Source organism: Phyllobates terribilis, unplaced genomic scaffold (assembly GCF_046119375.1).
Source record: "Phyllobates terribilis strain yellow unplaced genomic scaffold, ASM4611937v1 Scaffold_12__6_contigs__length_324123572, whole genome shotgun sequence".
Taxonomy (NCBI): Eukaryota; Metazoa; Chordata; class Amphibia; order Anura; family Dendrobatidae; genus Phyllobates; species Phyllobates terribilis.
Genome location: NW_027362772.1, coordinates 201,718,318 through 201,744,739, shown reverse-complemented (window position 1 = coordinate 201,744,739; position 26,422 = coordinate 201,718,318). Strand labels below are relative to the sequence as shown.

The 26,422-nt window shown below is 47.9% G+C and overlaps 1 protein-coding gene across 2 annotated transcripts in view; it reads left to right on the top strand.

The window, feature by feature from the left end:
* TTC36 (tetratricopeptide repeat domain 36) overlaps nucleotides 1-26,148 on the top strand; it is a 33,270-nt gene extending 7,122 nt beyond the window's left edge. Inside the window, exons 2-3 of one of the 2 annotated variants that reach the window (XM_073656605.1) lie at nucleotides 20,888-21,076; nucleotides 25,480-26,148. In XM_073656605.1, the coding sequence (XP_073512706.1) occupies nucleotides 20,888-21,076; nucleotides 25,480-25,760 (470 nt within the window). In that variant the 3' untranslated portion in view covers nucleotides 25,761-26,148. The remainder of the gene's footprint in view (nucleotides 1-20,887; nucleotides 21,077-25,479) is intronic. The other variant, XM_073656606.1, reaches the window with a different exon arrangement.
* The last annotated feature ends 274 nt before the right edge of the window (nucleotides 26,149-26,422 follow it).

Genomic DNA, 26,422 nt, shown 5'->3' with positions numbered 1-26,422 from the left:
AAGTGCACCCTTTCGGTGTCCCTTTTGTGTACTTTTGATGGTAAAATTACCCCCTTGAAAATATTAATGCCCTTTGTGAGTGCCCTAGAAAATAACAGTACTCACATTTTGCCGAATAGAAAGTAATAATTCCTCCTGTATGCACCTTTGATGCTTACAACACCCGGAGTGTAATTATAATGTAGTAAGGCCTCTTAAGTGCCAACTTTACATTTAAAATTGTACTCTAAGTGCCCCTAAACACTAATGTGACATGAGTGTCACCTTAGCAATAATGCCCTAAGTGCCTCCACGAAAGTAATAATGTCCCCAGAGTCCCCATGTATAGTATTATTGACCCCCTGATCCCCCCATGCTGTAATACTGTAATTATATAACATTAATGGCCCATTAATCCATCCACATACAGTCATAGTGGCCCTTCAGTTACCCACATACAGTAATAATAATAATTTTTATTTCTATGGCGCTAACATATTCCGCAGCACTTTACATTTTAGAGGGACTTGTACAGACAATAAAATACATTACAGAATAACAATAATCACATTAATCAACAGATACCAACAGGAGTGAGGACCCTGCTCGCAAGTTTACAATCTATGAGGAAAGAGGGGGACTTTGAGTCCCCCCACATAGTCATAATGGCCTCATAGTTCCCCCACACCTACAGTAATAATGGCCCCATCCATACAGTAATAATGGCCCCATCCATACAGTAATAATGGCCCTTGAGTTCCCCCACATATAGTAATAATGGCTCCATAGTTTCCCTCACACATACAGTAGTAATGGCCACATTGTTCCCCCACACAGAGTAGCAATAGCCCCCATCCCCATACATACAATAATAATGGCTCAAGAGTCCCCCACACATATACTAATAATGGCCCTATAGTCCCCCCCACATATACTACTAATGCACCTAGTTCAAGTAATAGTACACCATAAAATTAAGAAATATATAGATTCCCTCCCCCACATACACAGTTTGATGGTGGGCCCACAAAGCTTCCCCGCACTTCATGATGAGCCCTTTTTTTGCTCCCCTACACACAGTATGTTGTCCCACACAGCCCCTACCGAACACACAGTTTGATGCCCCCTACAAGTACTGATGGATAAAATAAAAAATACACATTTTATATTCATCTCACCCCTGGATCCTGGTGAGTCTACCACTGACAGTGTTCTGGCGAAGGAGGAGTGACACGGTGATGTCATCGCGTCACCTATGCAGGAATTGCATGTCCCTGCCTTTTTATATGCTGCAGAGCAACTTGCCAACTTCAAAATGGAGAGCCGTGAGGTAGAAAGACCATGGTTCCCTGCTCTACCGCAGAGTTTAACCGTGCTGGCATATGTTGTGCACACCGACCTCATTTTTGGGTGTATAGAACAGTTGCTAATATGATTATTCAGTGCATTAAAAGTATTACTTTACTGTTAGCACATTACCTGTTTACACAGGATTATGCCAATAGCGGTTATTTCTTAGGCAGATTAGTAATCGGTTCACCTGGCTTTGAAGCTTTTGGCTTGTTTGTCAGATGTTTTCCAGCCTGTTTAGATCATTGCTATGAATGTTCGTTCACCGATCATGGGCACATTTAAATGGGCCATTAAACACTCCGAGTGGGCCCCACTGTTTCAGTGGGCCTGCGAAGACCACAATCACTATTTTCCCCAATAGCTTCTCTAGTGGTGTTGAGCTTCAGTCACAAATACAGATATTCTGCATGCCTGATAACATAGTCAATGGTTTTCCCATCTTAGACATTATTAACATATCCACATAATAGTTTTCCCTATATCAAATTATTATATATTAACTGGGGTAAGAATACACGCTTAAGATTGCAAAATGACAAGGCAAGCTATGTGCAAAGGTCAAGTAAAGCAAATAATGTCATGACACCTGTCATTTAATCAGTAACAGTGACAACTCAAAGACCAGTTCATATATAGACTATCACCACTATATATCCTCATAATGTAATTGTAACAGGTATCATTTAAAGATTAAAAAACAATTTACCAGATCAAACATGTTTTGAACTGACCTGCGATGCACAGCCGTCTCTTGTCTGAGGGCACATTGTCATGTTGAACCACTAGCAATAGCTGCAATAAAAATAAAAGGCATTTGACTTATTGAAAATATATACCATACATGGTTGATGGGTACTGATCCTCTTCCAGAATGTTCACCATCAGCAGAATTACGGGGGCTCCTTGCTCCCCCAGTACTACATTGAGGAGGAGACTCTGCATGAATGTGTCTCTCTCAATTTTAGATTATGGGTGTTGTAAAATTCTAATCTGTTACCCTAATCCTACAAACCACAATGGGGCGAGCAGAATGCATGGAGGGCCTCCTTTGAGGCTACATTCCCATAATGAGTATTTTGTACATTTTTGATGTTGTAGATTTTCTGCAGCATTTGTGCACCTTTTAAGTAAACTAGGTTACTTCCGGTCTTTCATAGTTTTGACAAAAAAACATGATGTGGTCATGTGCAGATTTCTAGTGTGTGTATGTGTGGCGCCCCTGAGGGTTCAGTCGCCACAGAGGTACTGCACCTCACCCAGAGGTGTGGTGTCTCCTTTCTCTCAGGTAAGAAGGGAGTGCTGCACGGAACCCCAAAACACCTGCATCCAACACTACACTGCTCCAGGCCGGCTGGAGGGGCAACCTGCAGAGCGCAGCTGCTGAGCCCTGACCCTGGCTGGAGTGGGGGGAACCCAAAGGTAGGGGGAACCAGTAGTGGGTGTGGGTGGAGGAAGTAGTGAGAGGGAGCACTTAAGTAGGAGTATAAATAGGGAAGCCATCTTACGGTGGCAGGTCAGTTCTAGGGAGCAGTTCAGAAGAACAGCTCGGGACAGTTCAGAAGAACAGTCCGGGAGCAGAGTCTCATTAGGAGATCTGCTCCACAAGTAGGGCCAGGTCAGAAGGCCCCGGAGGGGAGCAGGGAGTAGGTTCCGTTTTACAGAAAGGATCCCAGGGTGTACGGCGCGTGCAGGACAGCACCAGTACGCCCCGCATCTGTCAGAAGACAGAGGGATCGCTGCAGCATTCTAATCCCCAGGAGGGTCAAGTAGGTCCCGGATCCGACGTACAGGAAGGACTTCAGAGCACCCGAGTGAGATTGAGAGTGGGCAGCGCAGAGCAGGAGGGAGAAGGACCAGAGTGAAGGCGGTCAAAATAGGAACACGAGAAAGTGGGGTTCTGCCAAGTATTCCCAAGTTTCCTGAGGAAGGATTGAACCCCTGCCCGGTGAACGCAGTGCGACGCGGGAGGCCTTTACCTGTATAGTGCACCTGTGAAGTGTCTTAAGAACTGTGAGTAAAATCTTGGATGACTGCACTGCACTGCCTCCGTCCATTCTTCATCGGCGCTATCGTTCCCCCTGCACTACAACGCCCAGCGCAACCAACTCTCTACTACTACACTGCCCTGAGGACTGCTCCACCTGTGGGGAGCTGTCCCATCATAAGCTGCCCTAACATCTGCCTCAGAGGACTGTTGCAGCGCTGGTGATCCTCACCAGGCACCACAGGTGGCATCACGAACTTCCCCAAATCCCCCATACATTCATATTCCCCTTTTGAGTGACCGCCCTGGGCACGGACCGGGCCAGCCACCGTGATATCCCCCGGCAACCGGAGGCCTGGCTGACGAGTACCCCATGGCCCTGGGAGCGCGTCATATGCAGCACTAACAATGCATGTGACGCGCCCCTGGGCCTGTGTCGCGCTGCGTTGCGCATGCGGGAGCCTACCCGGAGCCGGATCAGTGGAGGGTTGTAGTCTCGTGGCGGTGACCCGGTCCGTGCCCAGGGAGTCAAACTAGACGGCAGTCTATTAGTAGTAAACAGTTGATGACTACGCCACCCGTTGAGTGCAGCCAGGGAGCTGCTGCTGCAGGGCAGACCGCTGAGGCCGGTGGTAGGATTGTGCAGCGTGATAGTATAACCCCCAACGGGAGGGGTATGGCCTCAGGGCAGCCGACGTGGATGATGGGGGTAGCAGGAACCACTCAGAGACGGTACGGTGTAGTTCAGGGTCTTTACTGGTAACAACGATAGACCCTCCCGGAGTACTTGCTAGCAAACGGGGCCTGGTCAGTCTTTGAGCAGATGGGATCTCCCCTGGCCAGGCGTAGTTGTAGGCCTCACAAACTGACTGTACTCTTCTGGCTACCTTGCTAGAAGCTGATGTAAGTAGCCCACGTCCCTGAGTGTACCGTGTGGTGCTCACCCGTATGGCCGGTGACTCGGGGCCTTCTAATGGCTTCCGCTCCACGATGGCGGTGCTGGTCCCACGCGTGTGACCGTGCCTTCGGGCTTCTGGGCCAGAGGACCTGAAATCCCCTGCCTGACGGATTCTGCTGCTGGGTAGAAGTTAGTCCCCACAGCCTCGGACTCCGGGTCCGGTAAAGAATCTTCTTAGTCAGGGCGAGCGCTGCAGCTGCCAGCCCCTGACTCCTTGGAACTCTCCTGTTTCCTATGCTGCTTCTTGTCTCCACTCTCCTTGTCTGACTCACCCTGCCTCAGCCCCGGGTTTATACAGGGGAAGTTCTTCCCCTCCCAAGACTGGGCAGGAGGTGTGGCATGCACAGGATCCCTGACCAAAGGACCTCCCACCTGCTCTCAGACATAACATTACATTACTGTGGAAAACCAGACCCCTGGGGTGCCACATTCCCCCCTAGTGAAATTTAGTACTCCGGGACTAAACACATTTAGAAAAACATAACAAAGTATAACAATAACAACACAATAAGAAAAACACATAAGATGGTTGCGGCGTGTCCGCAACCGGGTGCAGTCTTTGAAGAAAAGCAAAGGTGTCCATTTCACCAACACAGGGAGACGTAACCAGGTAGGGGTCTGTCCTACCCCGAGTCCTTAACAGTCTCTAGTCCATCCTGGGTTACGCTCCAACTATATACAAGGATTCCCGGTAAATCCACCAAGGTTTCCTAAAAACAACTGGAAACACAAAATTATTCACAAGCAACAATACACAGAAAAACATAAATAAAACAATTTATACACTTTAAATTCTCCAGCGTGCGGGTAACTGGCCTCTAGTGGCCCGAGTGGACCTACGGAGCTGACTGTCTGGCCCTGAACTACAGGGTGTAGGAGCTGTCAAGGGTAAACTGGGCAGCTGTCTACCGGCTCTTTGTCTCACTAGGGGTACGGCAGGCTCACTATAAGCAGAGGGTTGATTCTCCTGTTCTGCTTGTGTGGAGTCTTCTGCCTCCTGGACCGGCTGTTCTTCCAGCTCTACCCGTTGCTCCGTAGGTTCTTGGGATGATGGTTGGAGGAAGGTGAGTACGGGTACCACAACTGCACCATTGACTTGAGTCCAAGACTGAGGGAAGTCCCCGAGCACGGTACTAACCATATCTTCCCTTTCTTCCACGGGTCGATGGTCTTCTTGTTCCTCTTCAGGGTTCCTCAGTTGTTCGGGACACTTCTTCAGGTGGTCCCGGGATACAATGGCTGTGGTTTCCCCTCCGTCTTTACTGATGGTACAGACCTTCGGGTTCTCGTGGCTTGAGGGCAGTACGGTGTACGGGTCCTCCTCCCACTGGTCATCCAACTTGTGGAGCCGTCTTTTCCTCTTCAAGACCTGCTCTCCGGGTACCAGGGGAACAGCGGGAGCATACTGGTTGTAAGTCTTCTCTTGTCTTTCCCTAGCCTGACAGAGACTTCGCTCCACGCTCTCTTGTACTCTCCGGTACTGCTGCTGCCTCTCTGTGTCCCAGTCTGTTTCTGGTGAAGTGTCCTCAGGTGTCAGGACTCCCATTTCCAGGTCAACAGGTAACTTACCAGGTCTCGCCCTCATTAGGTAAGCCGGGGTACAGTTGGTGGAACCTACCGGGATGTGGTTGTATAGGTCCACCAGATCGGGCAACTTCTCAGGCCACAGACTGCGTTCTTCCAGGGGCAATGTTTTTAGCAGATCCATTACCACCTGGTTCATTTTTTCACAAAGTCCATTAGTTTGCGGATGGTAGGGTGTCGTCCTTATCTTCCGGCAGCCATACAGATTGCAGAATTCCTGGAAGACCTCCGCTTCAAAGGCAGGTCCCTGGTCCGTCAGCACTTGGTCCGGGTACCCGTGTGGACGGCAGAAGTGCTGCTGGAAGGCTCTAGCTGCTGTTTGAGCCGTTAAGTCCTTGACGGGGACGACAACCAAGAACCGGGAGTAATGATCCACGATGGTTAACGCGTAGACGTAGCCACTTCTGCTTGGGGTCAGTTTTACATGATCCAAGGCTACCAGTTCCAACGGTTGCCGGGTGACGATGGACTGCAGGGGAGTCTTCTGGCTGGCCCGGTCCTTCCTTCTCAGATTGCACGGGCCACAGTCTCTGCACCACTTCTCGATGGTTCCCCTCATGCCTACCCAGTGGAACCGCTCGCGCAGCAGGAACTCCAGCTTTTTCCACCCGAAGTGTCCAGCTCCGTCGTGGTATGCCTCCATCACCATGGCTGCGTCTCTTCGTGGCACCACTACTTGCCAGAGTAGTTCATGCGTCCGGGAGTTGACCATTCTGCGGCACAACTTCCCCTTGTAAAGGAATAGTCGACTCTTCTCCGCCCATAGTTGTTTGGCTTCCTCCGGAGCGTCTGGTTCAAGTCGAGCCTCCGGCCGAGTCAGCATCTCCTTCACCAGTCGGACGGCAGGGTCGCTGTCTTGCGTTTCCGCCCAGTTGTAGTGGGGTAAGGGGTTCAACGTAGCAGCCTGTTTACCCCTTACCCGGTGGGAATACTGGATAGTCCCATGACGGTGGAACGCAGGGAGTTCAACTTCTTCCAGTCCCTCCGGATCTTCTCCTTCGTCCGGCAGGTTGGGCATCCTGGACAGGGCATCCGCGTTAGTATTGGAGCGTCCTGCCCGGTATTTGATTGTGAACTCGTAGTTGGACAGACGGGCCATCCACCTCTGCTCCAGGGCACCGAGTCTTGCCGTGTCCAGGTGTATCAACGGGTTGTTATCCGTGTATACGGTGAACCGGGAAGAAGCGAGGTAATGCCTAAAGCGCTCGGTGACTGCCCATACCACGGCCAGGAACTCTAGCTTAAATGAGCTGTAATTCTCGGGGTTCCTTTCGGTGGGTCGCAGTTTTCGGCTGGCATAGGAGATCACTCGTTCTCTCCCCTGCTGAATCTGGGATAGTACGGCTCCTAGCCCGATGTTACTGGCGTCGGTGTAGAGGATGAAGGGCTGGCTATAGTCTGGGTACGCCAAGATTTCATCCCCCGTGAGGGCCATCTTCAGCTGGCGGAAGGACTCTTCTTCTAGCTCTTCCCATTTGAAGGGCGGCTTCTGGTTCTTGGCCTTCCGGGACTGGCCTATCAGGAGGTCCTGCATAGGCGCTGCCTTTTTGGTGAAACCGGGAATAAACCTTCGGTAGTAGCCTACCAACCCTAGGAACTGCCGCACTTCTTTTACGCTGGAGGGGCTTGGCCATCCCTTAATTGCGGTGATCTTATCGGGGTCGGGAGCCACTCCGTCAGCGCTCACCACGTGTCCCAGGTATTGCACCTTTGGTTTCAGGAGGTGACACTTGGAGGGTTTCACCTTTAGGCCGTAACTCGCCAGAGCTTCGAACACCTCCGCCAGGTGTTTCAGGTGGTCCTCATAAGTTTTGGAGTATACGATGACATCGTCCAGGTACAACAGGACCGTCTCGAAGTTTCTGTGGCCCAGACAGCACTCCATTAATCGTTGGAAGGTTCCTGGGGCGTTGCAGAGTCCGAACGGCATGCAGGTGAACTCACTAAGTCCCATCGGGGTGGTGAATGCGGTCTTCTCCCGGTCCGCCTCTGCTACAGGAACCTGCCAGTACCCGCTAGTGAGATCCAAGGTAGAGAAGAAGTTAGCAGATCTTAAAGCAGCCAATGACTCCTCTATCCTTGGTAAGGGGTACGCATCCTTGTGTGTGATACGGTTGATTTTCCGGTAATCTACACACATCCTCATGGTGTTGTCTTTCTTTTTGACTAAGACTAGTGGGGCTGCCCAGGGGCTACAGCTATCCCGGATTACCCCAGCCTCCTTCATGTCTCTAAGCATCCCCTTGGCGTGTTGGTAATGTGCAGGGGGTACGGGTCGATACCTCTCTTTTATGGGAGGATGATCTCCCGTGGGGATGCGGTGTTCTACCCCCTTGACTCGCCCGAAGTCTAACGGGTGTTTACTAAACACTCTCTCATACTCTTGAACCACCCGATAGACTCCTTGTTTCTGATGTGAGGGAGTGGAGTCAGTACCCAGATGTAGTTGCTGACACCAGTCCTCCATGTCTTTCTTAGAGCCGTTACCTTCCTCCGGGTGAGATGGAGGCAAGGGTTCCACAGATTGTATAGAATTTTGATTAGTGGTATATAATTTGGCTAGCGTGGCATACCGGGGCAGGTACACTTCCCTCTCCCCGATATTTATTATGCGAATGGGCACCCTCCCATGGCGTACATTGACCACCCCCCGTGCTGTCAAAATGGTGGGCCTACTGTCTGAGTAAACTGGTTCTACCATTGCCTGGTAATCTCTTCCTCTCAGACCAATAGCTGCCCGGCACCAAATCATCATTTCACTTTTTGGGGGCATGGCAATAGGAAAAGGGTCACACATTCTTACGCTACCAATCTCACCGCCGGAGAGTTCCACTTGTTGCCGTTGCATCAGTGCCCGGATCTCTTTCTGGAGCACCCGCTGCTCGCCGGAGCTGGCGTTCTTGGCAACCTGCTGTAAAAGGAAAATCACCTCTGCAAGACAATTTTCAATTACGTTAGTTCCTAGAGTTATTTTTGGGTGACTCTCATGTTTATCAATATCTACAATGATCAGTCCCTGTGCGGCCAGTTCGACTCTACCGATTTTGAGGGCCACCTCCTTAAATCCGATCTGTGGCACGGGCTGGCCATTGCTGGCGATGATACTCAAGTCGTCGTCAGGGTAGTGGGTAATATCCGAGTCATTCCAGTACTGCTTGAAGAGCACGTACGGGATGGTGGTGACCTGTGACCCGGTATCCAGTAGGGCACTCATGGGAATGCCATCCAGTACCACAGGCAAGACTGGACGTCCTCCCACATATCTGTCGCGCCAGTTCGATGGGCCTGGTGATCTTTTTCCTGGGGGTTGGCCCTCTACCCCAGGTTGTGCCCGTTTAAAGAACAGTACCTTTCCATATGTCCGGGTTGATTGCAGCGGCGGCAGATGGGTCGTCCGTCCTCGCTGTATCGGTCACTGGGTCTTCCTCTGGCCAGTGGGGTCCTCCTTGGTCGACGCCACGGGATGTCCTCCGGTCCGGATGCCAGCTGGATCTTCCCTGGGGTGGAAACCTGTAAAGACTGCACAGTTCGGGTTAGCGCAGCAACGCTCTTAGCTAGCTCTTGGACCTGATGGTGTAGGTCTGGAGCCGGGTCATTGTCCAAAGCCTGCGCATCAGCTCCCACAGGCCCTGCTGACAAGGGCGCCGCCTCCTGGTAGTAAGTGGTAGTGGGGCGTCTGTGGGTCACAACGCCACCTGGTGCCGGTTCTCGGAGCACCCGGATGGCTCTGTCCTTGAACTGTGCAAAGTCCAGATGGGGATCCTGTAAGGCCATTGCCCGCAACTGGGTTCGGTGGGCATTGCAATATAAACCCTCTATAAATTGTTCAGTCAACAGCCTGTCCTCGTTTCCCACCCCATCAGGGTCGGTCTGCTTTATGGCCCTCAGGGCCTCTTGTAGGTTTAGTGCATAGTCCCTTATACTCTCATGCGCTCGCTGCTTGCACCCGTAGAATCTAAGCTTAATCTCGGCTGAGGTGCGGGTATCAAAGGTGTCCTTCAGCCGGGTTAGTATCCCTGTGACAGTCTTCCTCCCAGGTGGCCAGGATTTTACTTCCCTTTTGGCTGCCCCGGTTAGTTGGGCCACCAGGATGCTCACTTTTTGCTCTTCTGTGAGGGGGTACACCTGGAAGAGGCTATCCAGCTTTTCTCTAAAGTCATGCAGGGTATGTGACTCCCCTGAGTACTGGGGTAGCCAAGCTGCTCCCGGGATATAGGGCATGGTGAAGGGCATAACTGCAGCAGCGGTAGCGCTGGCGGGGGTTGGGGCAGTGAAGCTCTCCTCCGTATCCGACATCTTCCTCCCCCCTAGTGGACCGTGGCCTACCTTGCGATGATCCTCTTCCGTAGGCCGCGGCTCCGCAGTGGATCGTCAGGGTTGAGGACCTTCCGTCGCGCTCCTGTGACGTCGGCGTCTGCTGGGCTCCTTCCAGGACCTTACGCAACGTCCGGACGTGAGGCGGGGCTTCAGTTCTCGCGCGCTTTCGGAGTCCACGCCCCTCTTCTTCCCGCGCGGCGTCCCCAAGATGGCGTCCAACGGCGGGAAAACTCCACGGATGGCGGGAAGAAGGCCGAAGATGGCGCCGGATGGCGGGAAACTTCACCGATGGTGGGAAGAAGGTAGAAGATGGCGCCGGATGGCGGGAAACCTCCACGGATAGCGGGAATCTTCACCACTGGTAAGTTTGAACAGTCTTTGCTTTTCAGGCACGCAGTACCCGGTGGTTGCGGGCACGAAATCCTGCCGACTACGCCAAAGTTGACGCGCCCCTGGGCCTGTGTCGCGCTGCGTTGCGCATGCGGGAGCCTACCCGGAGCCGGATCAGTGGAGGGTTGTAGTCTCGTGGCGGTGACCCGGTCCGTGCCCAGGGAGTCAAACTAGACGGCAGTCTATTAGTAGTAAACAGTTGATGACTACGCCACCCGTTGAGTGCAGCCAGGGAGCTGCTGCTGCAGGGCAGACCGCTGAGGCCGGTGGTAGGATTGTGCAGCGTGATAGTATAACCCCCAACGGGAGGGGTATGGCCTCAGGGCAGCCGACGTGGATGATGGGGGTAGCAGGAACCACTCAGAGACGGTACGGTGTAGTTCAGGGTCTTTACTGGTAACAACGATAGACCCTCCCGGAGTACTTGCTAGCAAACGGGGCCTGGTCAGTCTTTGAGCAGATGGGATCTCCCCTGGCCAGGCGTAGTTGTAGGCCTCACAAACTGACTGTACTCTTCTGGCTACCTTGCTAGAAGCTGATGTAAGTAGCCCACGTCCCTGAGTGTACCGTGTGGTGCTCACCCGTATGGCCGGTGACTCGGGGCCTTCTAATGGCTTCCGCTCCACGATGGCGGTGCTGGTCCCACGCGTGTGACCGTGCCTTCGGGCTTCTGGGCCAGAGGACCTGAAATCCCCTGCCTGACGGATTCTGCTGCTGGGTAGAAGTTAGTCCCCACAGCCTCGGACTCCGGGTCCGGTAAAGAATCTTCTTAGTCAGGGCGAGCGCTGCAGCTGCCAGCCCCTGACTCCTTGGAACTCTCCTGTTTCCTATGCTGCTTCTTGTCTCCACTCTCCTTGTCTGACTCACCCTGCCTCAGCCCCGGGTTTATACAGGGGAAGTTCTTCCCCTCCCAAGACTGGGCAGGAGGTGTGGCATGCACAGGATCCCTGACCAAAGGACCTCCCACCTGCTCTCAGACATAACATTACATTACTGTGGAAAACCAGACCCCTGGGGTGCCACACATGTAATCCCCATATGACTGCATCAATAAGGTTTTGTCAAAGTCAAATACAAGGAAGTATAAAAAACAAAGCAGTTTAATTTAAAGCAATACATACCAATACAAGGCAAAAAAAGTGATAAAAGCACAAGTAAAAAATGTAATAATAATGCAAGTAATGTAATTTACCTAATAGGTGCAGAAAACCTGCAACATCAAATACTCAGCAAAAGCTCATTGTGGGAACGTGACTGCTCATAAACTGCTCCAACATATAGGTTCTCCTGATACATCGGGCCCTGAGATGGCTGCCCAGTGCACCGTTAAGGTTGCTGACTGCACAGAAATAATGGCCTGTAGATGTTTAGCACTTTTGTCTGTGACTTTTTGAGAAGCTGTGCAGGAAAAAAAAACAAAAATTCAAATTGGCCACCCTGGGCATTATTAGAACTGGTCAGTCCTCGCTCCTGAGCTGTGTGCAACTTCACTTCTGACATGGAAATTACTTGTGACCAGCCACATACTGACAAGCATTTGTGTGTCCAGGTGGTTGAGGGCCACTGAACGTGGCACTGCAGACTGCATGTGGCCTTTGGGTCACATATTCTGCTCCACAACCATACACCATAACAGGAAATCTACAAACTTTCTATACCCATATACACAGGATTTCACAAATTAGGAATAAATTGAGCTGATCTTGCCATCATCCAGGCCGGTAAATCATATTATTTTGGGTGAGACAGTCTGGGAAGGAGGTGGCAAAGAATGGGAGCCCTGTTATCTTGCTTTACCGTTATTGGTGCAACAGCCTAAAGCACCCTGCTATTGTCCCTCCTCCCTATGCGTCTCCTCCTTAAAGGGGTTTACCAACCAACAAAAGTTCATTTTAAATAATTGTCTGTGTCTGACCGTGTACTGAACTACAGCTCCTGGGTAGGGGGGAAGCAAAAGACAATACAGACATTACAGCAGGGGATCACAGAGGATTCATTTTGTGAGGTAAAATATTGTTTAAAAACAGGCAGAGAAATGTTTTACCTCACAGAAAGAATCCTCTGCGATCCCCTGCTGTAATGTCTGTACTATCTTTTCCTTCCTCCCCTGTTCAGGAGATGTGGTATGTTCTGTACACGGTCAGATACAGACAATTATTAAAATGAACTTTTGTTCGTGGGAAAATGTTGGAATATGTTTAGTGCAACAACTCCATTCCTGTGTATGTAAATGTTCTATTGCTAGGTTTGTGTATTGTCTATAAAGTTAAAAAAAAAAAAACTCCCAGAGGTTCACACACAGAAAAGACCATGTGTCTGTGTCCAGTTTCCTGTGTCTGTGTATGAGAGTAGAAGCAGCCTGCTGATGCTGCACAGAGACACTGAAGATATGTATATTCCTGATTCCACAAAGCCTATCATATCCATTTTTCCATGGTATTTAATCCATCCATCCGTTTGTGTGCTGTCTGATAAGTGTGAACAGAGTCATATTCTCTAGCAACATTTTTCCATGGTATTTAATTCCTTGGTCCTGCGTCTTTTTGTCTTTTTTGTTTTTGTTTTGTTTCTATTTTAAAATGTTCAAAGCCTTCTCTTTCACTGGTTTATGGCCTCTGTGTTTATCTTGCATAGCATTGCCTGCTCTAGCCCTGTGCTAATTGGCTAATTACTCAGTTTGACCAACTGGTGCTGGCCTCTAGCAGACATTTCATTTCATATATATTCAGCTCTGGCTGGGAATAGCACGCGTGCTGGGTCACGCGTGCAATAGATTTTAAGTGCAATAATTACAAGTGCAGTTAGACAATGGCAGTTGGGCAGGAGACAGGTAAGGTGCATAAGATATTCATACAAACATGCTTCTCGGTCACTAATACCGCATTTTGCATTAGTCTTATCAATCTGCTTTTTATTTGTTTTTACTTCTGCTTTCTCACAACTCACCCGCCCTTTAACACATTCTGTGCACTCACTCTATATCAGCCTCTCCCTGCTCCCCTCTCCCATGTATAACTCTGAGGCTCTACTGACATTCCTCACCCACTGCAAACCATCCTCTACCTCCATACAGCACTCAAAACGTTCATACAAATCATTAGACCACCTGCTCTTTCTCTTCTTTCTCCTTTTACTAGTCGCAGGCGACATCTCCCCCAACCCTGGGCCCCCCTCCACTAGCATACACCACTCTCCTCCAGCTGCATATAGAAACCCTGCTAATCTTATTAACGTTTAGTGCATGCCCTCTCCTATCGATTTCCATTGCGCTCTCTGGAACGCACGGTCTGTGTGTAACAAACTAACTTACATCCATGGTTTTTTTCTCTCTAATTCTCTTAACCTTCTGGCTATCACAGAAACCTGGATTCAGCAGCCAGACACCACTGCTGCTGCTGCTCTCTCGTTTGGTGGGCTGAAATTTTCACATACCGCCAGACCTGGCAACAGACAGGGTGGAGGTGTTGGTCTGCTCCTTTCCTCACAATGTGCTTTCCAGGTCATCCCCCCGGTTCCCTCACTTATGTTTCCTTCCTTTGAAGTCCACACCATCAGACTCTTTAAACCCTTCTCCCTGCGAGTGGCAGTCGTGTATCGCCCTCCAGGCTCCCCCCGCCAGTTCTTGAATCACTTTGCCACCTGGCTTCCTCACTTTCTATCCTGTGACATCCCCACCCTCATCATGGGCGACTTTAACATCCCCATCGATGATCCCCTCTCCCAATATGCCTCTCATCTACTTTCTCTAACCTCTTCATTCCGTCTCTCACAGTTTACTAATTCTCCTACCCATGAAGACGGGAATACTCTGGACCTGTTTTTTTCCAGTCTCTGCTTGCTGGATGACTTTACCAACTCCCCTCTCCTGCTCTCGGACCACAACCTTCTTTCCTTCTCTGATAAGAATCGTCTCCTCACCCGGGACACCCCCACTTACCACACTTATAGGAATACACGTGCCATTAATACCCAGCAGCTTATGGACAATCTCCACACAGCTTTAGCCCCCATATTCTCCCTCTCCTGTCCAGACTTAGCATTGTCACACTACAATAATACACTGAAGAGTGCCCTAGATGAAGCAGCTCCTTCTACTCGCAGAAAGATCCGACATAGACAACGGCAGCCCTGGCACACGATGCAAACACATTTTCTTCAACGTTGCTCAAGGTGTGCTGAGCGTCAGTGGAGAAAATCTCTTTTAGCAGAGGACTTCATCCACTATAAATTCATGCTCAAAACCTATAACTCTGCCCTTCATCTGGCCAAACAATCCTACTTCACCACCCTCATCACTTCAATGTCCAACAATCCAAAACGACTTTTCGAAACCTTAAACTCCCTCCTGAAACCTAAAGCACAGGCCCCCACCACCAACCTCAGTGGGGAGGATCTGGCCACTTATTTCTTGGAAAAAATCAACCACATCCATCAGGACATCTCAGCCCAATCTTCTCAGTGCCTGGATCCCCTTCCCTGCCGCACTTCAAGCTCACTAGCCATCTTTGAGCCTGTCACAGAAGAAGAAGTTACCCAGCTCCTCGCTTCTTCTCGGCCTACAACAGTGACCCCATTCCTTCACATCTCCTGCAGTCCCTCTCACCAGTGGTCACCACTCACCTGACTAAAATATTTAACCTCTCTCTTTCTTCAGGTATCTTTCCCTCCTCATTTAAACATGCCATCATAACCCCTTTACTTAAAAAGCCATCCCTGGACCAGAACTTCACTGCTAACTACAGACCTGTCTCTAATCTTCCTTTTATCTCTAAACTCCTGGAACGCTTGGTCCACTCCCGTCTAATCCGCTATCTCTCAGATAACTCTCTCCTTGACCCTCTACAATCTGGTTTCCGCTCCTTCCACTCCACTGAAACTGCCCTCACTAAAGTCTTTAATGATCTACTAACAGCTAAATCTAATGGTCACTGTGTGAGAGTGTGAAATGTGATAACAGCTGGAGAGCTCTAGGACCCTGTGACTTTTGCATGGCTGGGCTCAGAGTCTGATGTTTGAGTCTAGACAAGAAGTCTGAGAGAAGGAGCTGCAAGAAGACGCTGTCTTTACTCTCTTCTGTGTGGAGTTTGTTGACCCCTATCCCTGTTTAAGGACAAGTGCTGAGCTGGGGAAGCTGTGTGACTCTGTGGAGTTTTGTGAAAGTCCATGCTGAGTGGATTATAGACTGTGCTTGGGGAGTCACTGTCGGGTGATGAAGAGGCTGAGCAATCCATCTCTGTGACTGAACACATGTATGGTGTACTGGATAACAGTGAGAGACTTCGGGAGGAAAGACTATTTCTGGTGCTAGTTCCACTGAGAGGATATTGACAAGACTTTGTGAAGAGATCTTCCCAGACCTTAATCTGAGGCTACAGGACTTAAGTCCCCGGCGTGTGGGCTCGGCCTCGGCCGACAAGACAAGGAATTTTTGCTGTTTTGTGAACTCTGTTTTTGTTTTGGCGCCAAAGTTTTCCGGGACTAGCTGCAGCCACCGCGATTCACAGGCCTGTGATAGACTGCATCCGAGGTTAACGGTACCATAACTTTAAGATATCCGGATATCCTAATAATAAGAGCAATTGATATAGTTTCATGCATTATTATTGTTTATAGTGGTAGGATTGTATGCAGTGTGCCATCTCAGGGGGTCCCCATATACCGCCCTCACTAGTCTGACACTGTTTTTAGGTAAAATTGTCCCAGATCTTTAGAATAATTTACATGAGCTGGAAACCTTGAGATTGGCACATTGATTTCAGCTTTTGCTGATTGTGTGTATCTAGTAGAGGTAGTGTCCCAGGCAGAACCTGAGACTGATTCATCCAATACTGAATTTTAGTCTAATCTCTGTTTTAGTAAAGAAAGTGTTGTTTATTTCTGTCTCTGTCTCAGTTTGTGACTCACTGGATCTCTCTCGGACCTCCGGTCATTACAACTGCTCCCTGCGGATTCTCCTGGATCTCTCTGCAGCATTTGACACTGTGGATCACCAGCTCCTCCTCACCATGCTCCGCTCTATAGGCCTCAAGGAAACCGTTCTCTCCTGGTTCTCCTCCTACCTCTCTAACCGCTTCTTCACTGTATCTTTTGCCGGCTCCTCTTCCCCTCCTCATCCCCTTACTATCGGGGTTCCGCAGGGCTCAGTCCTAGGCCCCCTCCTGATCTCTCTATACACTGCCCCTATTGGACAAACAATCAGCAGATTTGGGTTCCAGTATCATCTCTATGCTGATGACACCCAATTATACACTTCTTCCCCTGACATCACCCCTACCCTAATACAAAATACCAAGGATTGTTTGTCTGTTGTGTCTAGCATCACGTCCTCCCTCTATCTCAAACTGAATCTCTCCAGAACTGAACTTCTTGTGTTTCCCCCCTCTACTAACCTAACTCTACCTAACATCGAAATTACCTTGGAGGGGTCAACCATAACTCCCAAGCAGCACGCCCGCTGCCTTGGGGTCTTATTCGACACTAACCTTTCCTTTACTCCCTATATCCGATCACTCACTCGCTCTTGTCACCTGCATCTTAAAAACATCTCCAGAATCTGATCTTTTCTCACTTTGGAAACTGCTAAAACTCTTACTGTCGCTCTTATTCACTCTCATCTGGACTACTGCAACTCTCTTCTGATCGGTCTCCCTCTTACCAAAATTTCCCCTCTCCAATTTGTCCTGAATGCGGCAGCCAGGGTCGTATTTCTGTCCAGCCGCTTCACCGATGCCTCCACCTTGTGCCAGTCATTACACTGGTTACCCATTCACTACAGGGTCCAATATAAACTCATTGCTCTCGCCCACAAAGCTCTCCACAGTTCTGCACCACCTTATATCTCCTCTCTCATCTCAGTCTATCGTCCTACACGTGCCCTCCGTTCCACAAATGACCTAAGGCTAACATCCCCCATAATCCGAACCTCGCACCTCCATCTCCAAGACTTCTCTCGTGCTGCGCCAGTTCTCTGGAATGCTCTACCCCAGACGATCCGATTGATGCCTAGCCCTGATGTCTTCAAGCGCGCTTTAAAAACCCATCTCTTTAAACAAGCCTACCATCTCAAATATCCAGTAAACTAACTTTCCCCTGTTCCCTCCTAAATACTATTCAGAATCTGCCCCCTACTGTTCATCTGTTTCTACACCCTCCATGCACACGATAACTGCACTCGGTAATTGAGTATTGCACTTGAACATACAGTCTGATGACCGGATCATACAGCTTTATATGATAATCCCGACTTATTATAATTGCCTGACCTGAAATAACAAGCACTTTCCACCTATTGTGTCCCCCCATTTCCTTGTAGAATGTAAGCTTGCGAGCAGGGACCTCACTCCTGATGTAACTGTTTAAAGTGTCTCACCTTGTATTGAATTTATTGTTTGTACATGTCCCCGCTTAATTGTAAAGTGGTGCGGAATATGTTGGCGCTATATAAATGAAAATTATTATTATTATATCTGTACCTGTTTATAGCTTTGTTCTGTTGTCAACACTCTTTGAGAGTATCCTGAATGATCCGCTGCCAACAGAAAACCCCTTTAATGAAACAGGATTCCTCAGGGGGATAGTGGAATAGTAAGTAAATGGTGAATCACGTTCACACGTTCAGTATTTGGTCAGTATTTTATAACCGTATTTGTAGCCAAAACCAGCAGTGGAACAATCAGTGGAAAAATCTAATAGAAATACGCCACCACCTTTGCATTTTTCACCCACTCCTGGTTTTGTCTTACAAATACTGAACGTGTGAATTCCACTATCCCCCTGAGGCATCCTATTTGATTAAGGAGGAGAAGCATAGGGAGGAGGGACAATAGCAGGGCCCTTTAGGCTGTTGCACCAATAACAGTAAAGCATGGTAACCATAGCTCCCAACCGATCCGGTTTCCGCGGGACTGTCCCTCTTTGAGGGCTCAGTCCCACGTCACGGCTCAGCTGTTCTCCCGGCTATTGAGGGTGGTGGGGCGGGTTGCGGCGGCGGAGCAGCGGGCACAGGTAGTAGCCGGCAGCTGCAGCTACCACGTGTGCCCGCTACTAAAGAAAGTGAATATTCACTCCTCTTCACACCCATGGGAGTGGAGAGGAGTGAATATTCATTCTCCTTAATAGCGCACACTGTCAGCAGCAGCTGCTGGCTCCTGCTGCGACTCCGCAATCCTGTGTGCCCGCTATTAGAGAGAATGAATATTCACTCTTCTCCACTTATCTGGGAGTGAAGAAGAGTGAATATTCATTCTCTTTAGTAGCGGGCACAGAGAAGCGTGGCCGCTGCTGACAATGTTCGCTATTAAGGAGAATGACTAGTCACTCCTCTCCACCATGCATAGTAGGATTGGGTCTGAGAGGGTCAAAGCATATCAGGATTGGGTCTGAGGGGGCCATGCATACCAGGATTGGGTCTGAGGGGGCCATGTGACTCACCCAGGGGGGATATAGGGGACTCGGTACCCGGGCCTTTACCTTCTTGGGATGTCACGGCGGTTGGCTCCCGGGCCCGCACCCTGGGGTCACTCTTAAAAAGGGGTTTGTTACTTGAAGGGATGAATAACAGTTTTGTCTCGTGACGCCACCTGTGGTTCCCGGTAATGGGTACCAGCGCTGCTGCAGACCTCTGGAGCAGATGTTAGGGCAGCTGAGTTGGTGCGGCTCTCCACAGGCAGAGCACAGCTCCAGGGCAGTGTAGGTGCAGGTGGTGATGCTGGGCGTTGTAGTGCAGGAGCGATAGCGTGGTAGAAATAACTGACAGAAGCAGTGGGGTGCAGTCATCTGCGTTTACTCACAGTTATTTAGGTTCCTCAGGTAGCACTATACAGCTGACAGTCTCCCACGTCGTGCTGTGTTTACCAGGCAGGGGTTCAGCACTCCCTCAAGTTTCTCAAGAGCACTTAACGGCACCCCTCTCTGTATGTTCCTTTCTTAGACGGCTTCCCGCGCTGGGTCTCTCCCTCCTGCCCTGCGCCCCGCCACACAAAGTCCCGATCGGGTACCTTGAGATCCCCCTGGGCAACTTGAAGTTCCCGGACCTGGCTTAGTGCCTTTTTCGGCGGCTTAGGTGCGAATGTGGCAACTGCACCTTGAAAGTGCAGAAGCCTCCGGTTTTCTAGCTGAGACATAAAGTAACTCGGCTAGTCCAGGGACCGGTTCCCTTCTTGCAGCCTGATCCCTCTGACGCCTGGCAGATTCGGGCGTACGGGTGCCGTCCTGCACTCACCGTACCCCCTGGGATCCCTTCTGTTACTGGAGCCTTCCTCCCTTGCTCCCACTCCTCTCTCAGCCTTGGGCATGACAGGCCGAGCCTGCCTCCCGAGCAGAGCTCCTGTAGAGCCTCTGCTCCTTTCACTTCTTCTCCTCTCTTACTGACTACTCCTCAAAGATGGCTTCCCTATATATATATATATATATATATATATATATATATATAATTATATTCAAGTGTTCCCCTGTCCTGCGTCCTCCACCCACTACTTGGTTCCCCCTCACTTTTGGTTCCCCCCCACTCCAGCAAGGGACTGGGCAGCAAAAGAAGAGCATAATGCCCTTCCAGCCGGCCTGGAGTAGTGTAGTGTTGAGTGCAGGTGTTAGGGTCCCGGGCAGTACACCATTCTTACCTGAGAGAAGGAGATGCCACACCTCTGGGTGAGGTGCAGTACCTCTGTGTCATCTGAACCCTCAGGGGCGCCACACATGCATACCAGGATTGGGTCTGAGGGGGCCATGCATACCAGGATTGGGTCTGAGGGGGCCATGCATACCAGGATTGGGTCTGAGGGGGTCATGCATTCCAGGATCGGGTCTGAGGGGGTCATGCATACCAGGATTGGGGGATGAGAAGGCCATGCATACCAGGGTCGGGGATGAGGGGGCCATGCATACCAGGATCGGGGATGAGGAGGCCATGCATACCAGGATCGGGGATGAGGAGGCCATGCATACTAGGAATGGGGGATGAGGGCCGTCTGCTGAATGCCCCTCATTACCAGCGCCCCTCTGACAACTCTTCCTGCCAGGGGAGAAAGAAATGGTAAATGGGCGTGGATTGTGGTGTGACCAGGGGCGTGGCCAAAATTTGTAGTAAATGGATGGGAGTTTGCATACAGCATAAGACTACACAGGGTTTGTTTATGGTCGGTTACCATGGATATGCATTGATCTGGATCAGAGCTGTAGACACAAACCTGTAGGAAATTGTTGATGAAGATTACCTGCTTCATGTTCCACATAAAGAAATAAAAAAAAAAAATGTTGTTATGCAAAGCCCCTTAGGTCGGGCGGTACTACTATTTAAAAAGCTTGTCTTTGCACTTTTCTTGTAGACAGCAGATTCCCACCTGATCTTTTGGAAGAGGCTCTTAGACTAGAGCTGAGTGGAGTGAAAGCGGCAGAATCTGGAGATGTGAAGACGGCCATACAGAAGTTTGGTGCAGCGATATCACTTCTTCCTGATTGGCCATCTGCATACAACAACCGCGCTCAGGCTCTGCGGCTTCAGGGAGATGTGACAGGTGAGAGGCTACACTTACTATTGGCTACATGTAACATACCATGGGGGATCGGGAGCCCCCTGTACAGACAGGAGCAGGCGGCCACCAGAACTCTAGCAAACACACTATAGACTTTGAGACAACCACATGCCCTACATTGGACCATCGCCAGACTCCCATTGGTGATCTGATTATGTCAGGTTATTCTTCAGAACAATCATCTTTAAATTGGAAATGAACTGAAAATTTAAAGTAAATAAGTAAAGCAATAATCTTTTTTTGTATGCTGGTCCATATAAAATAAAAATAATATGGTTTAGTCACATAGTCTGAAGTGAAGTCTATGGTAAGTTCCCATAATGAGTATTTGGAGAGTTAATTCCACTGCATATTTCTGTGAGCAAAAAAATGCATCCCCATGAAAGTATATGGGAGATTAGTATAAATCTCACACCTACTGTGCTTTATTTCACGCTGTGGAAATTGACCTACGGTGCAATTTTGAAAATAGCAACATGTCAGCTTCTATTGCGGTAAATGTGTTTTATTTGTGGATTTTCCCATAGATTTGAATGAGATGAGGAAAAACTGCAGCTAAAAAAAGATTTGTTTTTATTACATTTCTGCAGCAAAAACGCAATAAAAAGGCATGTAATCCGAGCATGACTTTATCAATAACGTTTTATCAAAGCTCAGCAAGCAGGAAAAACATAACATATTAAAAAGAGACAACAATGCGGAAGAAAATGTATGTAAAAAAACACAATGAAAAAAAGTAACCGAATATAGCTGATTGATATAGAAAGTCTGCAACATCAAAAACTCATTGTGTGAACTTAGCCCAAAGCTTTATTGCATCTAAGAACTTATTTACACAGGTTTTTCTTAAAGGTCATCGGTCAGTAGGATCAACCCTCCCAATACGTCTATACAGGCATGTAGGTCATAGGGAGCTGAATAAAATGATACCTTGATATCTACGATCCGATGTTTTATTCTAGAAAAATCCACATTTTTCGTAAAGCTGTTGAGATCTATGGGCCGGACATAGATCTCTGTGATTCTGCCTCCAGAGTTTGAGTTTATCTTTTAACCCCTTCATGAGTTGTACTTTTGTACGACACCATTGATTTTACCATATCGTGTACTGGAAAATGGGGAAAAAAAATCCAAGTGTGGTAACTTTGCAAAAAAGTGCAATTCCACAATTTTTTTACCATATTCACTAAATGCTAAAACTGACCTGCCATTGTGATTCTCCAGGTCATTACAAGTTTGCAGACCCCAAACATGTATATGTTCTTTTTTATTTATGTGGTGAAAAAAAATCCAAAGTTTGTATAAAAAAAAAAAAAAAAAAAAAAAAAGGCACCATTATCTGAGACCCGTAGCTTCTCTGTTTTTCAGGATCTGGGGCTGGGTGAGGACTTATTTTTTGCGCACCAAGTTGACATTTTTATTGATACAATTTTGGGACAGATGCGATGTTTTGATCACTTGTTATTGCACTGTTGCTGCGACAAAAAAAAAACGTAATTCTGGCATTTTGATTTTTTTTCTTGCTGTGCTGTTTACCAATCAGATTAATTATTGTTTTATATTGACAGATTCTGAACACGGCGATACCAAATATGTGTATTTTTGTTTTGTTTTTTTACTGTTTTATTTTGAATGGGGGGTGATTTGAACTTTTATATATTTTTTTTACATTTTTAAAACCTTTTTTTATATACTTTTTACCTGTTTCAATAGTCTCGGTAGGAGACTTGAAGCCGCGATCATCAACCGATCGCCTGTGCTACACACAGCAGGGCTTCAGCCCTGCTGTGTAACAAAAATGCTCATCTGCTATGAGCTACTGCCACTTCGCGGCGCTAATAGCAGTTTGGCACTGACAACCACAAGAGTCTTCATCAGACCCCGGGTTGTCATGCCAACCCATTGGTGCCCCACAATCATGTGACAGGGCGCGCTGATGGGCTGTTATGTGCCTGAAAAGGTGCGGGATCATCGCCGGAGCCCGCACCAAAAAGAGGGAGTCGACCTATGACATATATATACGTCATAGGTCGTAAAAGAGTTAAATGAAAGGGGGCATTACCAGTGTGATGTGTAATGGCCTCTCTGCTGTACAGGTCTCACACTGGTAACTCCCCTTTCATTTAACTGGAGGCGGAGTCTGAGGGAAATCTATGTCCGGCCCATAGATCTTAACAGCTCACAATAAGAAATCAGATCACAGATATCAAGGTATCATTTTATTCATCCTCCTATGACCTACATGCCCATATACAGTACAGACCAAAAGTTTGGACACTCCTTCTCATTTAAAGATTTTTCTGTATTTTCATGACTACTAAAATTGTACATTCACACTGAAGGCATCAAAACTATGAATTAACACACGTGGAATTATATACTTAACAAAAAAGTGTGAAACAACTGAAAATATGTCTTATATTCTAGGTTCTTCAAAGTAACCACCTTTTGCTTTGCTGATTGCTTTGCACACTCTTGGCATTCTCTTGATGAGCTTCAAGAGGTAGTCACCGGAAATGGTCTTCCAACAATCTTGAAGGAGTTCCCAGAGATGCTTAGCACTTGTTGGCCCTTTTGCCTTCACTCTGAGGTCCAGCTCACCCCAAACCATCTCAATTGGGTTCAGGTCTGGTGACTGTGGAGGCCAGGTCATTTGGTGTAGCACTCCATCACTCTCCTTCTTGGTCAAATAGCCCTTACACAGCCTGGAGGTGTGTTTGGGGTCATTGTCCTGTTGAAAAATAAATGATGGTCCAACTAAATGCAAACCGGATGGAATAGCATGCCGCTGCAAGATGCTGTGGTAGCCATGCTGGTTCAGTATGCCTTCAATTTTGAATAAATCCCCAACAGTGTCACCAGCAAAGCACCCCCACACCATCACACCAGCTCCTCCATGCTTCACGGTGGAAACCAGGCATGTAGAGTCCATCCGTTCACCTTTTCTGCGTCGTACAAAGACACGGTGGTTGAAACCAAAGATCTCAAATTTGGACTCATCAGACCAAAGCACAGATTTCCACTGGTCTAATGTCCATTCCTTGTGTTCTTTAGCCCAAACAAGTCTCTTCTGCTTGTTGCCTGTCCTTAGCAGTGGTTTCCTAGCAGCTATTTTACCATGAAGGCCTGCTGCACAAAGTCTCCTCTTAACAGTTGTTGAAGAGATGTGTCTGCTGCTAGAACTCTGTGTGACATTGACCTGGTCTCTAATCTGAGCTGCGCTTAACCTGCGATTTCTGAGGCTGGTGACTCGGATAATCTTATCCTCAGAAGCAGAGGTGACTCTTGGTCCTCTTTTCCTGGGGCGGTCCTCAAGTGAGCCAGTTTCTTTGTAGTGATTTATGGTTTTTGCAACTGCACTTGGGGACACTTTCAAAGTTTTCCCAATTTTTCGCATTGACTGACCTTCATTTCTTAAAGTAATGATGGCCTCTCATTTTTCTTTACTTAGCTGCTTTTTTCTTGCCATAATACAAATTCTAACAGTCTATTCAGGAGGACTATCAGCTGTGTATCCACCAGACTTCTGCACAACACAACTGATGGTCCCAACCCCATTTATAAGGCAAGAAATCCCACTTATTAAACCTGAGAGGGCACACCTGTGAAGTGAAAACCATTTCCGGTGACTACCTCTTGAAGCTCATCAAGAGAATGCAAAGAGTGTGCAAAGCAGTCATCAAAGAAAAAGGTGGCTACTTTGAAGAACCTAGAATATAAGACATATTTTCAGTTGTTTCACACTTTTTTGTTAAGTATATAATTCCACATGTGTTAATTCATAGTTTTGATGCCTTCAGTGTGAATGTACAATTTTCAAAGTCATGAAAATACAGAAAAATCTTTAAATGAGAAGGTGTGTCCAAACTTTTGGTCTGTACTGTACATGGCTTAGGAGGGTTAATTCTACTGACAGATTTCCTTTAAATTATGACAATTATTATAATTGTTCAGTAGATATAAGCTAATCAATCAGACAGATTTAAAACCTTGTTGACAATTTTGATTATTTATGCTTAGAATTTATTAGTTTTCCCTCCTGATATTACTGCTTTAGTAAATATTTAACTTTCTTTGGAAAAAAAATGTGAAGCATATTTTATTAGACATCTGTTGTGCTGTTCAAAAGTATCAAATGTACAGGGGCACGATGCGGTTATCTTTGCACAGAAATTGTATTTTGTATAATGTAGGAAATCACAATTTTTTTATTTATCAGAATGGATAAGGAAACAAGAGGAGTTATATTGATTTGTTACACCATAAGGAATTGGAGAAATAAAGAACTAAAATCTACATTCTAATAAGCATATTAAAACATTTATTAACCTTGTATACCAACATATTTACCAAAAAAAGTATAAACATAATAATTCAAACATTAGTTTTTTTTCCACTAGGGGCACTGCAAGACCTGAACCATGCAGTAGAATTGAGTAAAGGAATGGGGATCGCAGGACGTCAAGCGCTGGTTCAAAGAGGACTAATATTACGTCTAAAAGGAAAACACGAAGCCGCCAGAGATGACTTCCAGAAAGCTGCACAGCTAGGAAGTGACTTTGCCAGACAGCAGTTAGTTCTACTAAACCCATATGCTGCTCTCTGTAACCGCATGTTAAGGGACATGGTGCAGAAACTGCAGGAGCCGGACATCCAGGAGTGCTAACAGTCACTTGGGTTTAAAGGGAACCTGTGATCAGGTTCTTAGATCCCAAACTAACGTCATCCAGGTATTGTCCCTATAATGTTGATTATGTCCATATCTTTGTTTTAAAAGTCTGAGTCTCCATCTTATAGAAATTCATCTGCAAATTTCTATGCAAATGAGCCACAAATGTCGGGGCTTTGTCCTGCTCTCTGGCCTCCCTTCCTCTTTCCCTGGCCTCCTGACAGCTCAATCTTCAGTCACCCGGTCCTCTGACCTGCCCAAGATTTTGCTCAAGAACAGTCATTCCCAGAGGTGCGTGCGGATTGATAGTCCAGCTCTCGCAACATGATCCAGACCTCACTGCAAATGTGCCGTCCACAGGAATGAGGGCGCTTGCGTTAGATCTTGGGCGGGGAATAGATGATAGAGAAGACTGACCTGTCAGTCACTGACAGGATGCCGGCAGCAGGCAGGGAAAGAGGGAGCTAGGCCAGAAAGCTGTAGGTGCAGGAACAAACCCCTTGCACTTGCGGCTCATTTAAATGGGCAGGGGCATAAACATATAAAACAAAGCTATGGACGTAATCAACATTATAGGGACTTTACATAGATGACATTATTGGTCTAAAAACCTGCTAAAGAGTAACCGTCGTTTATATTTTTATTTCATAAATCGATAG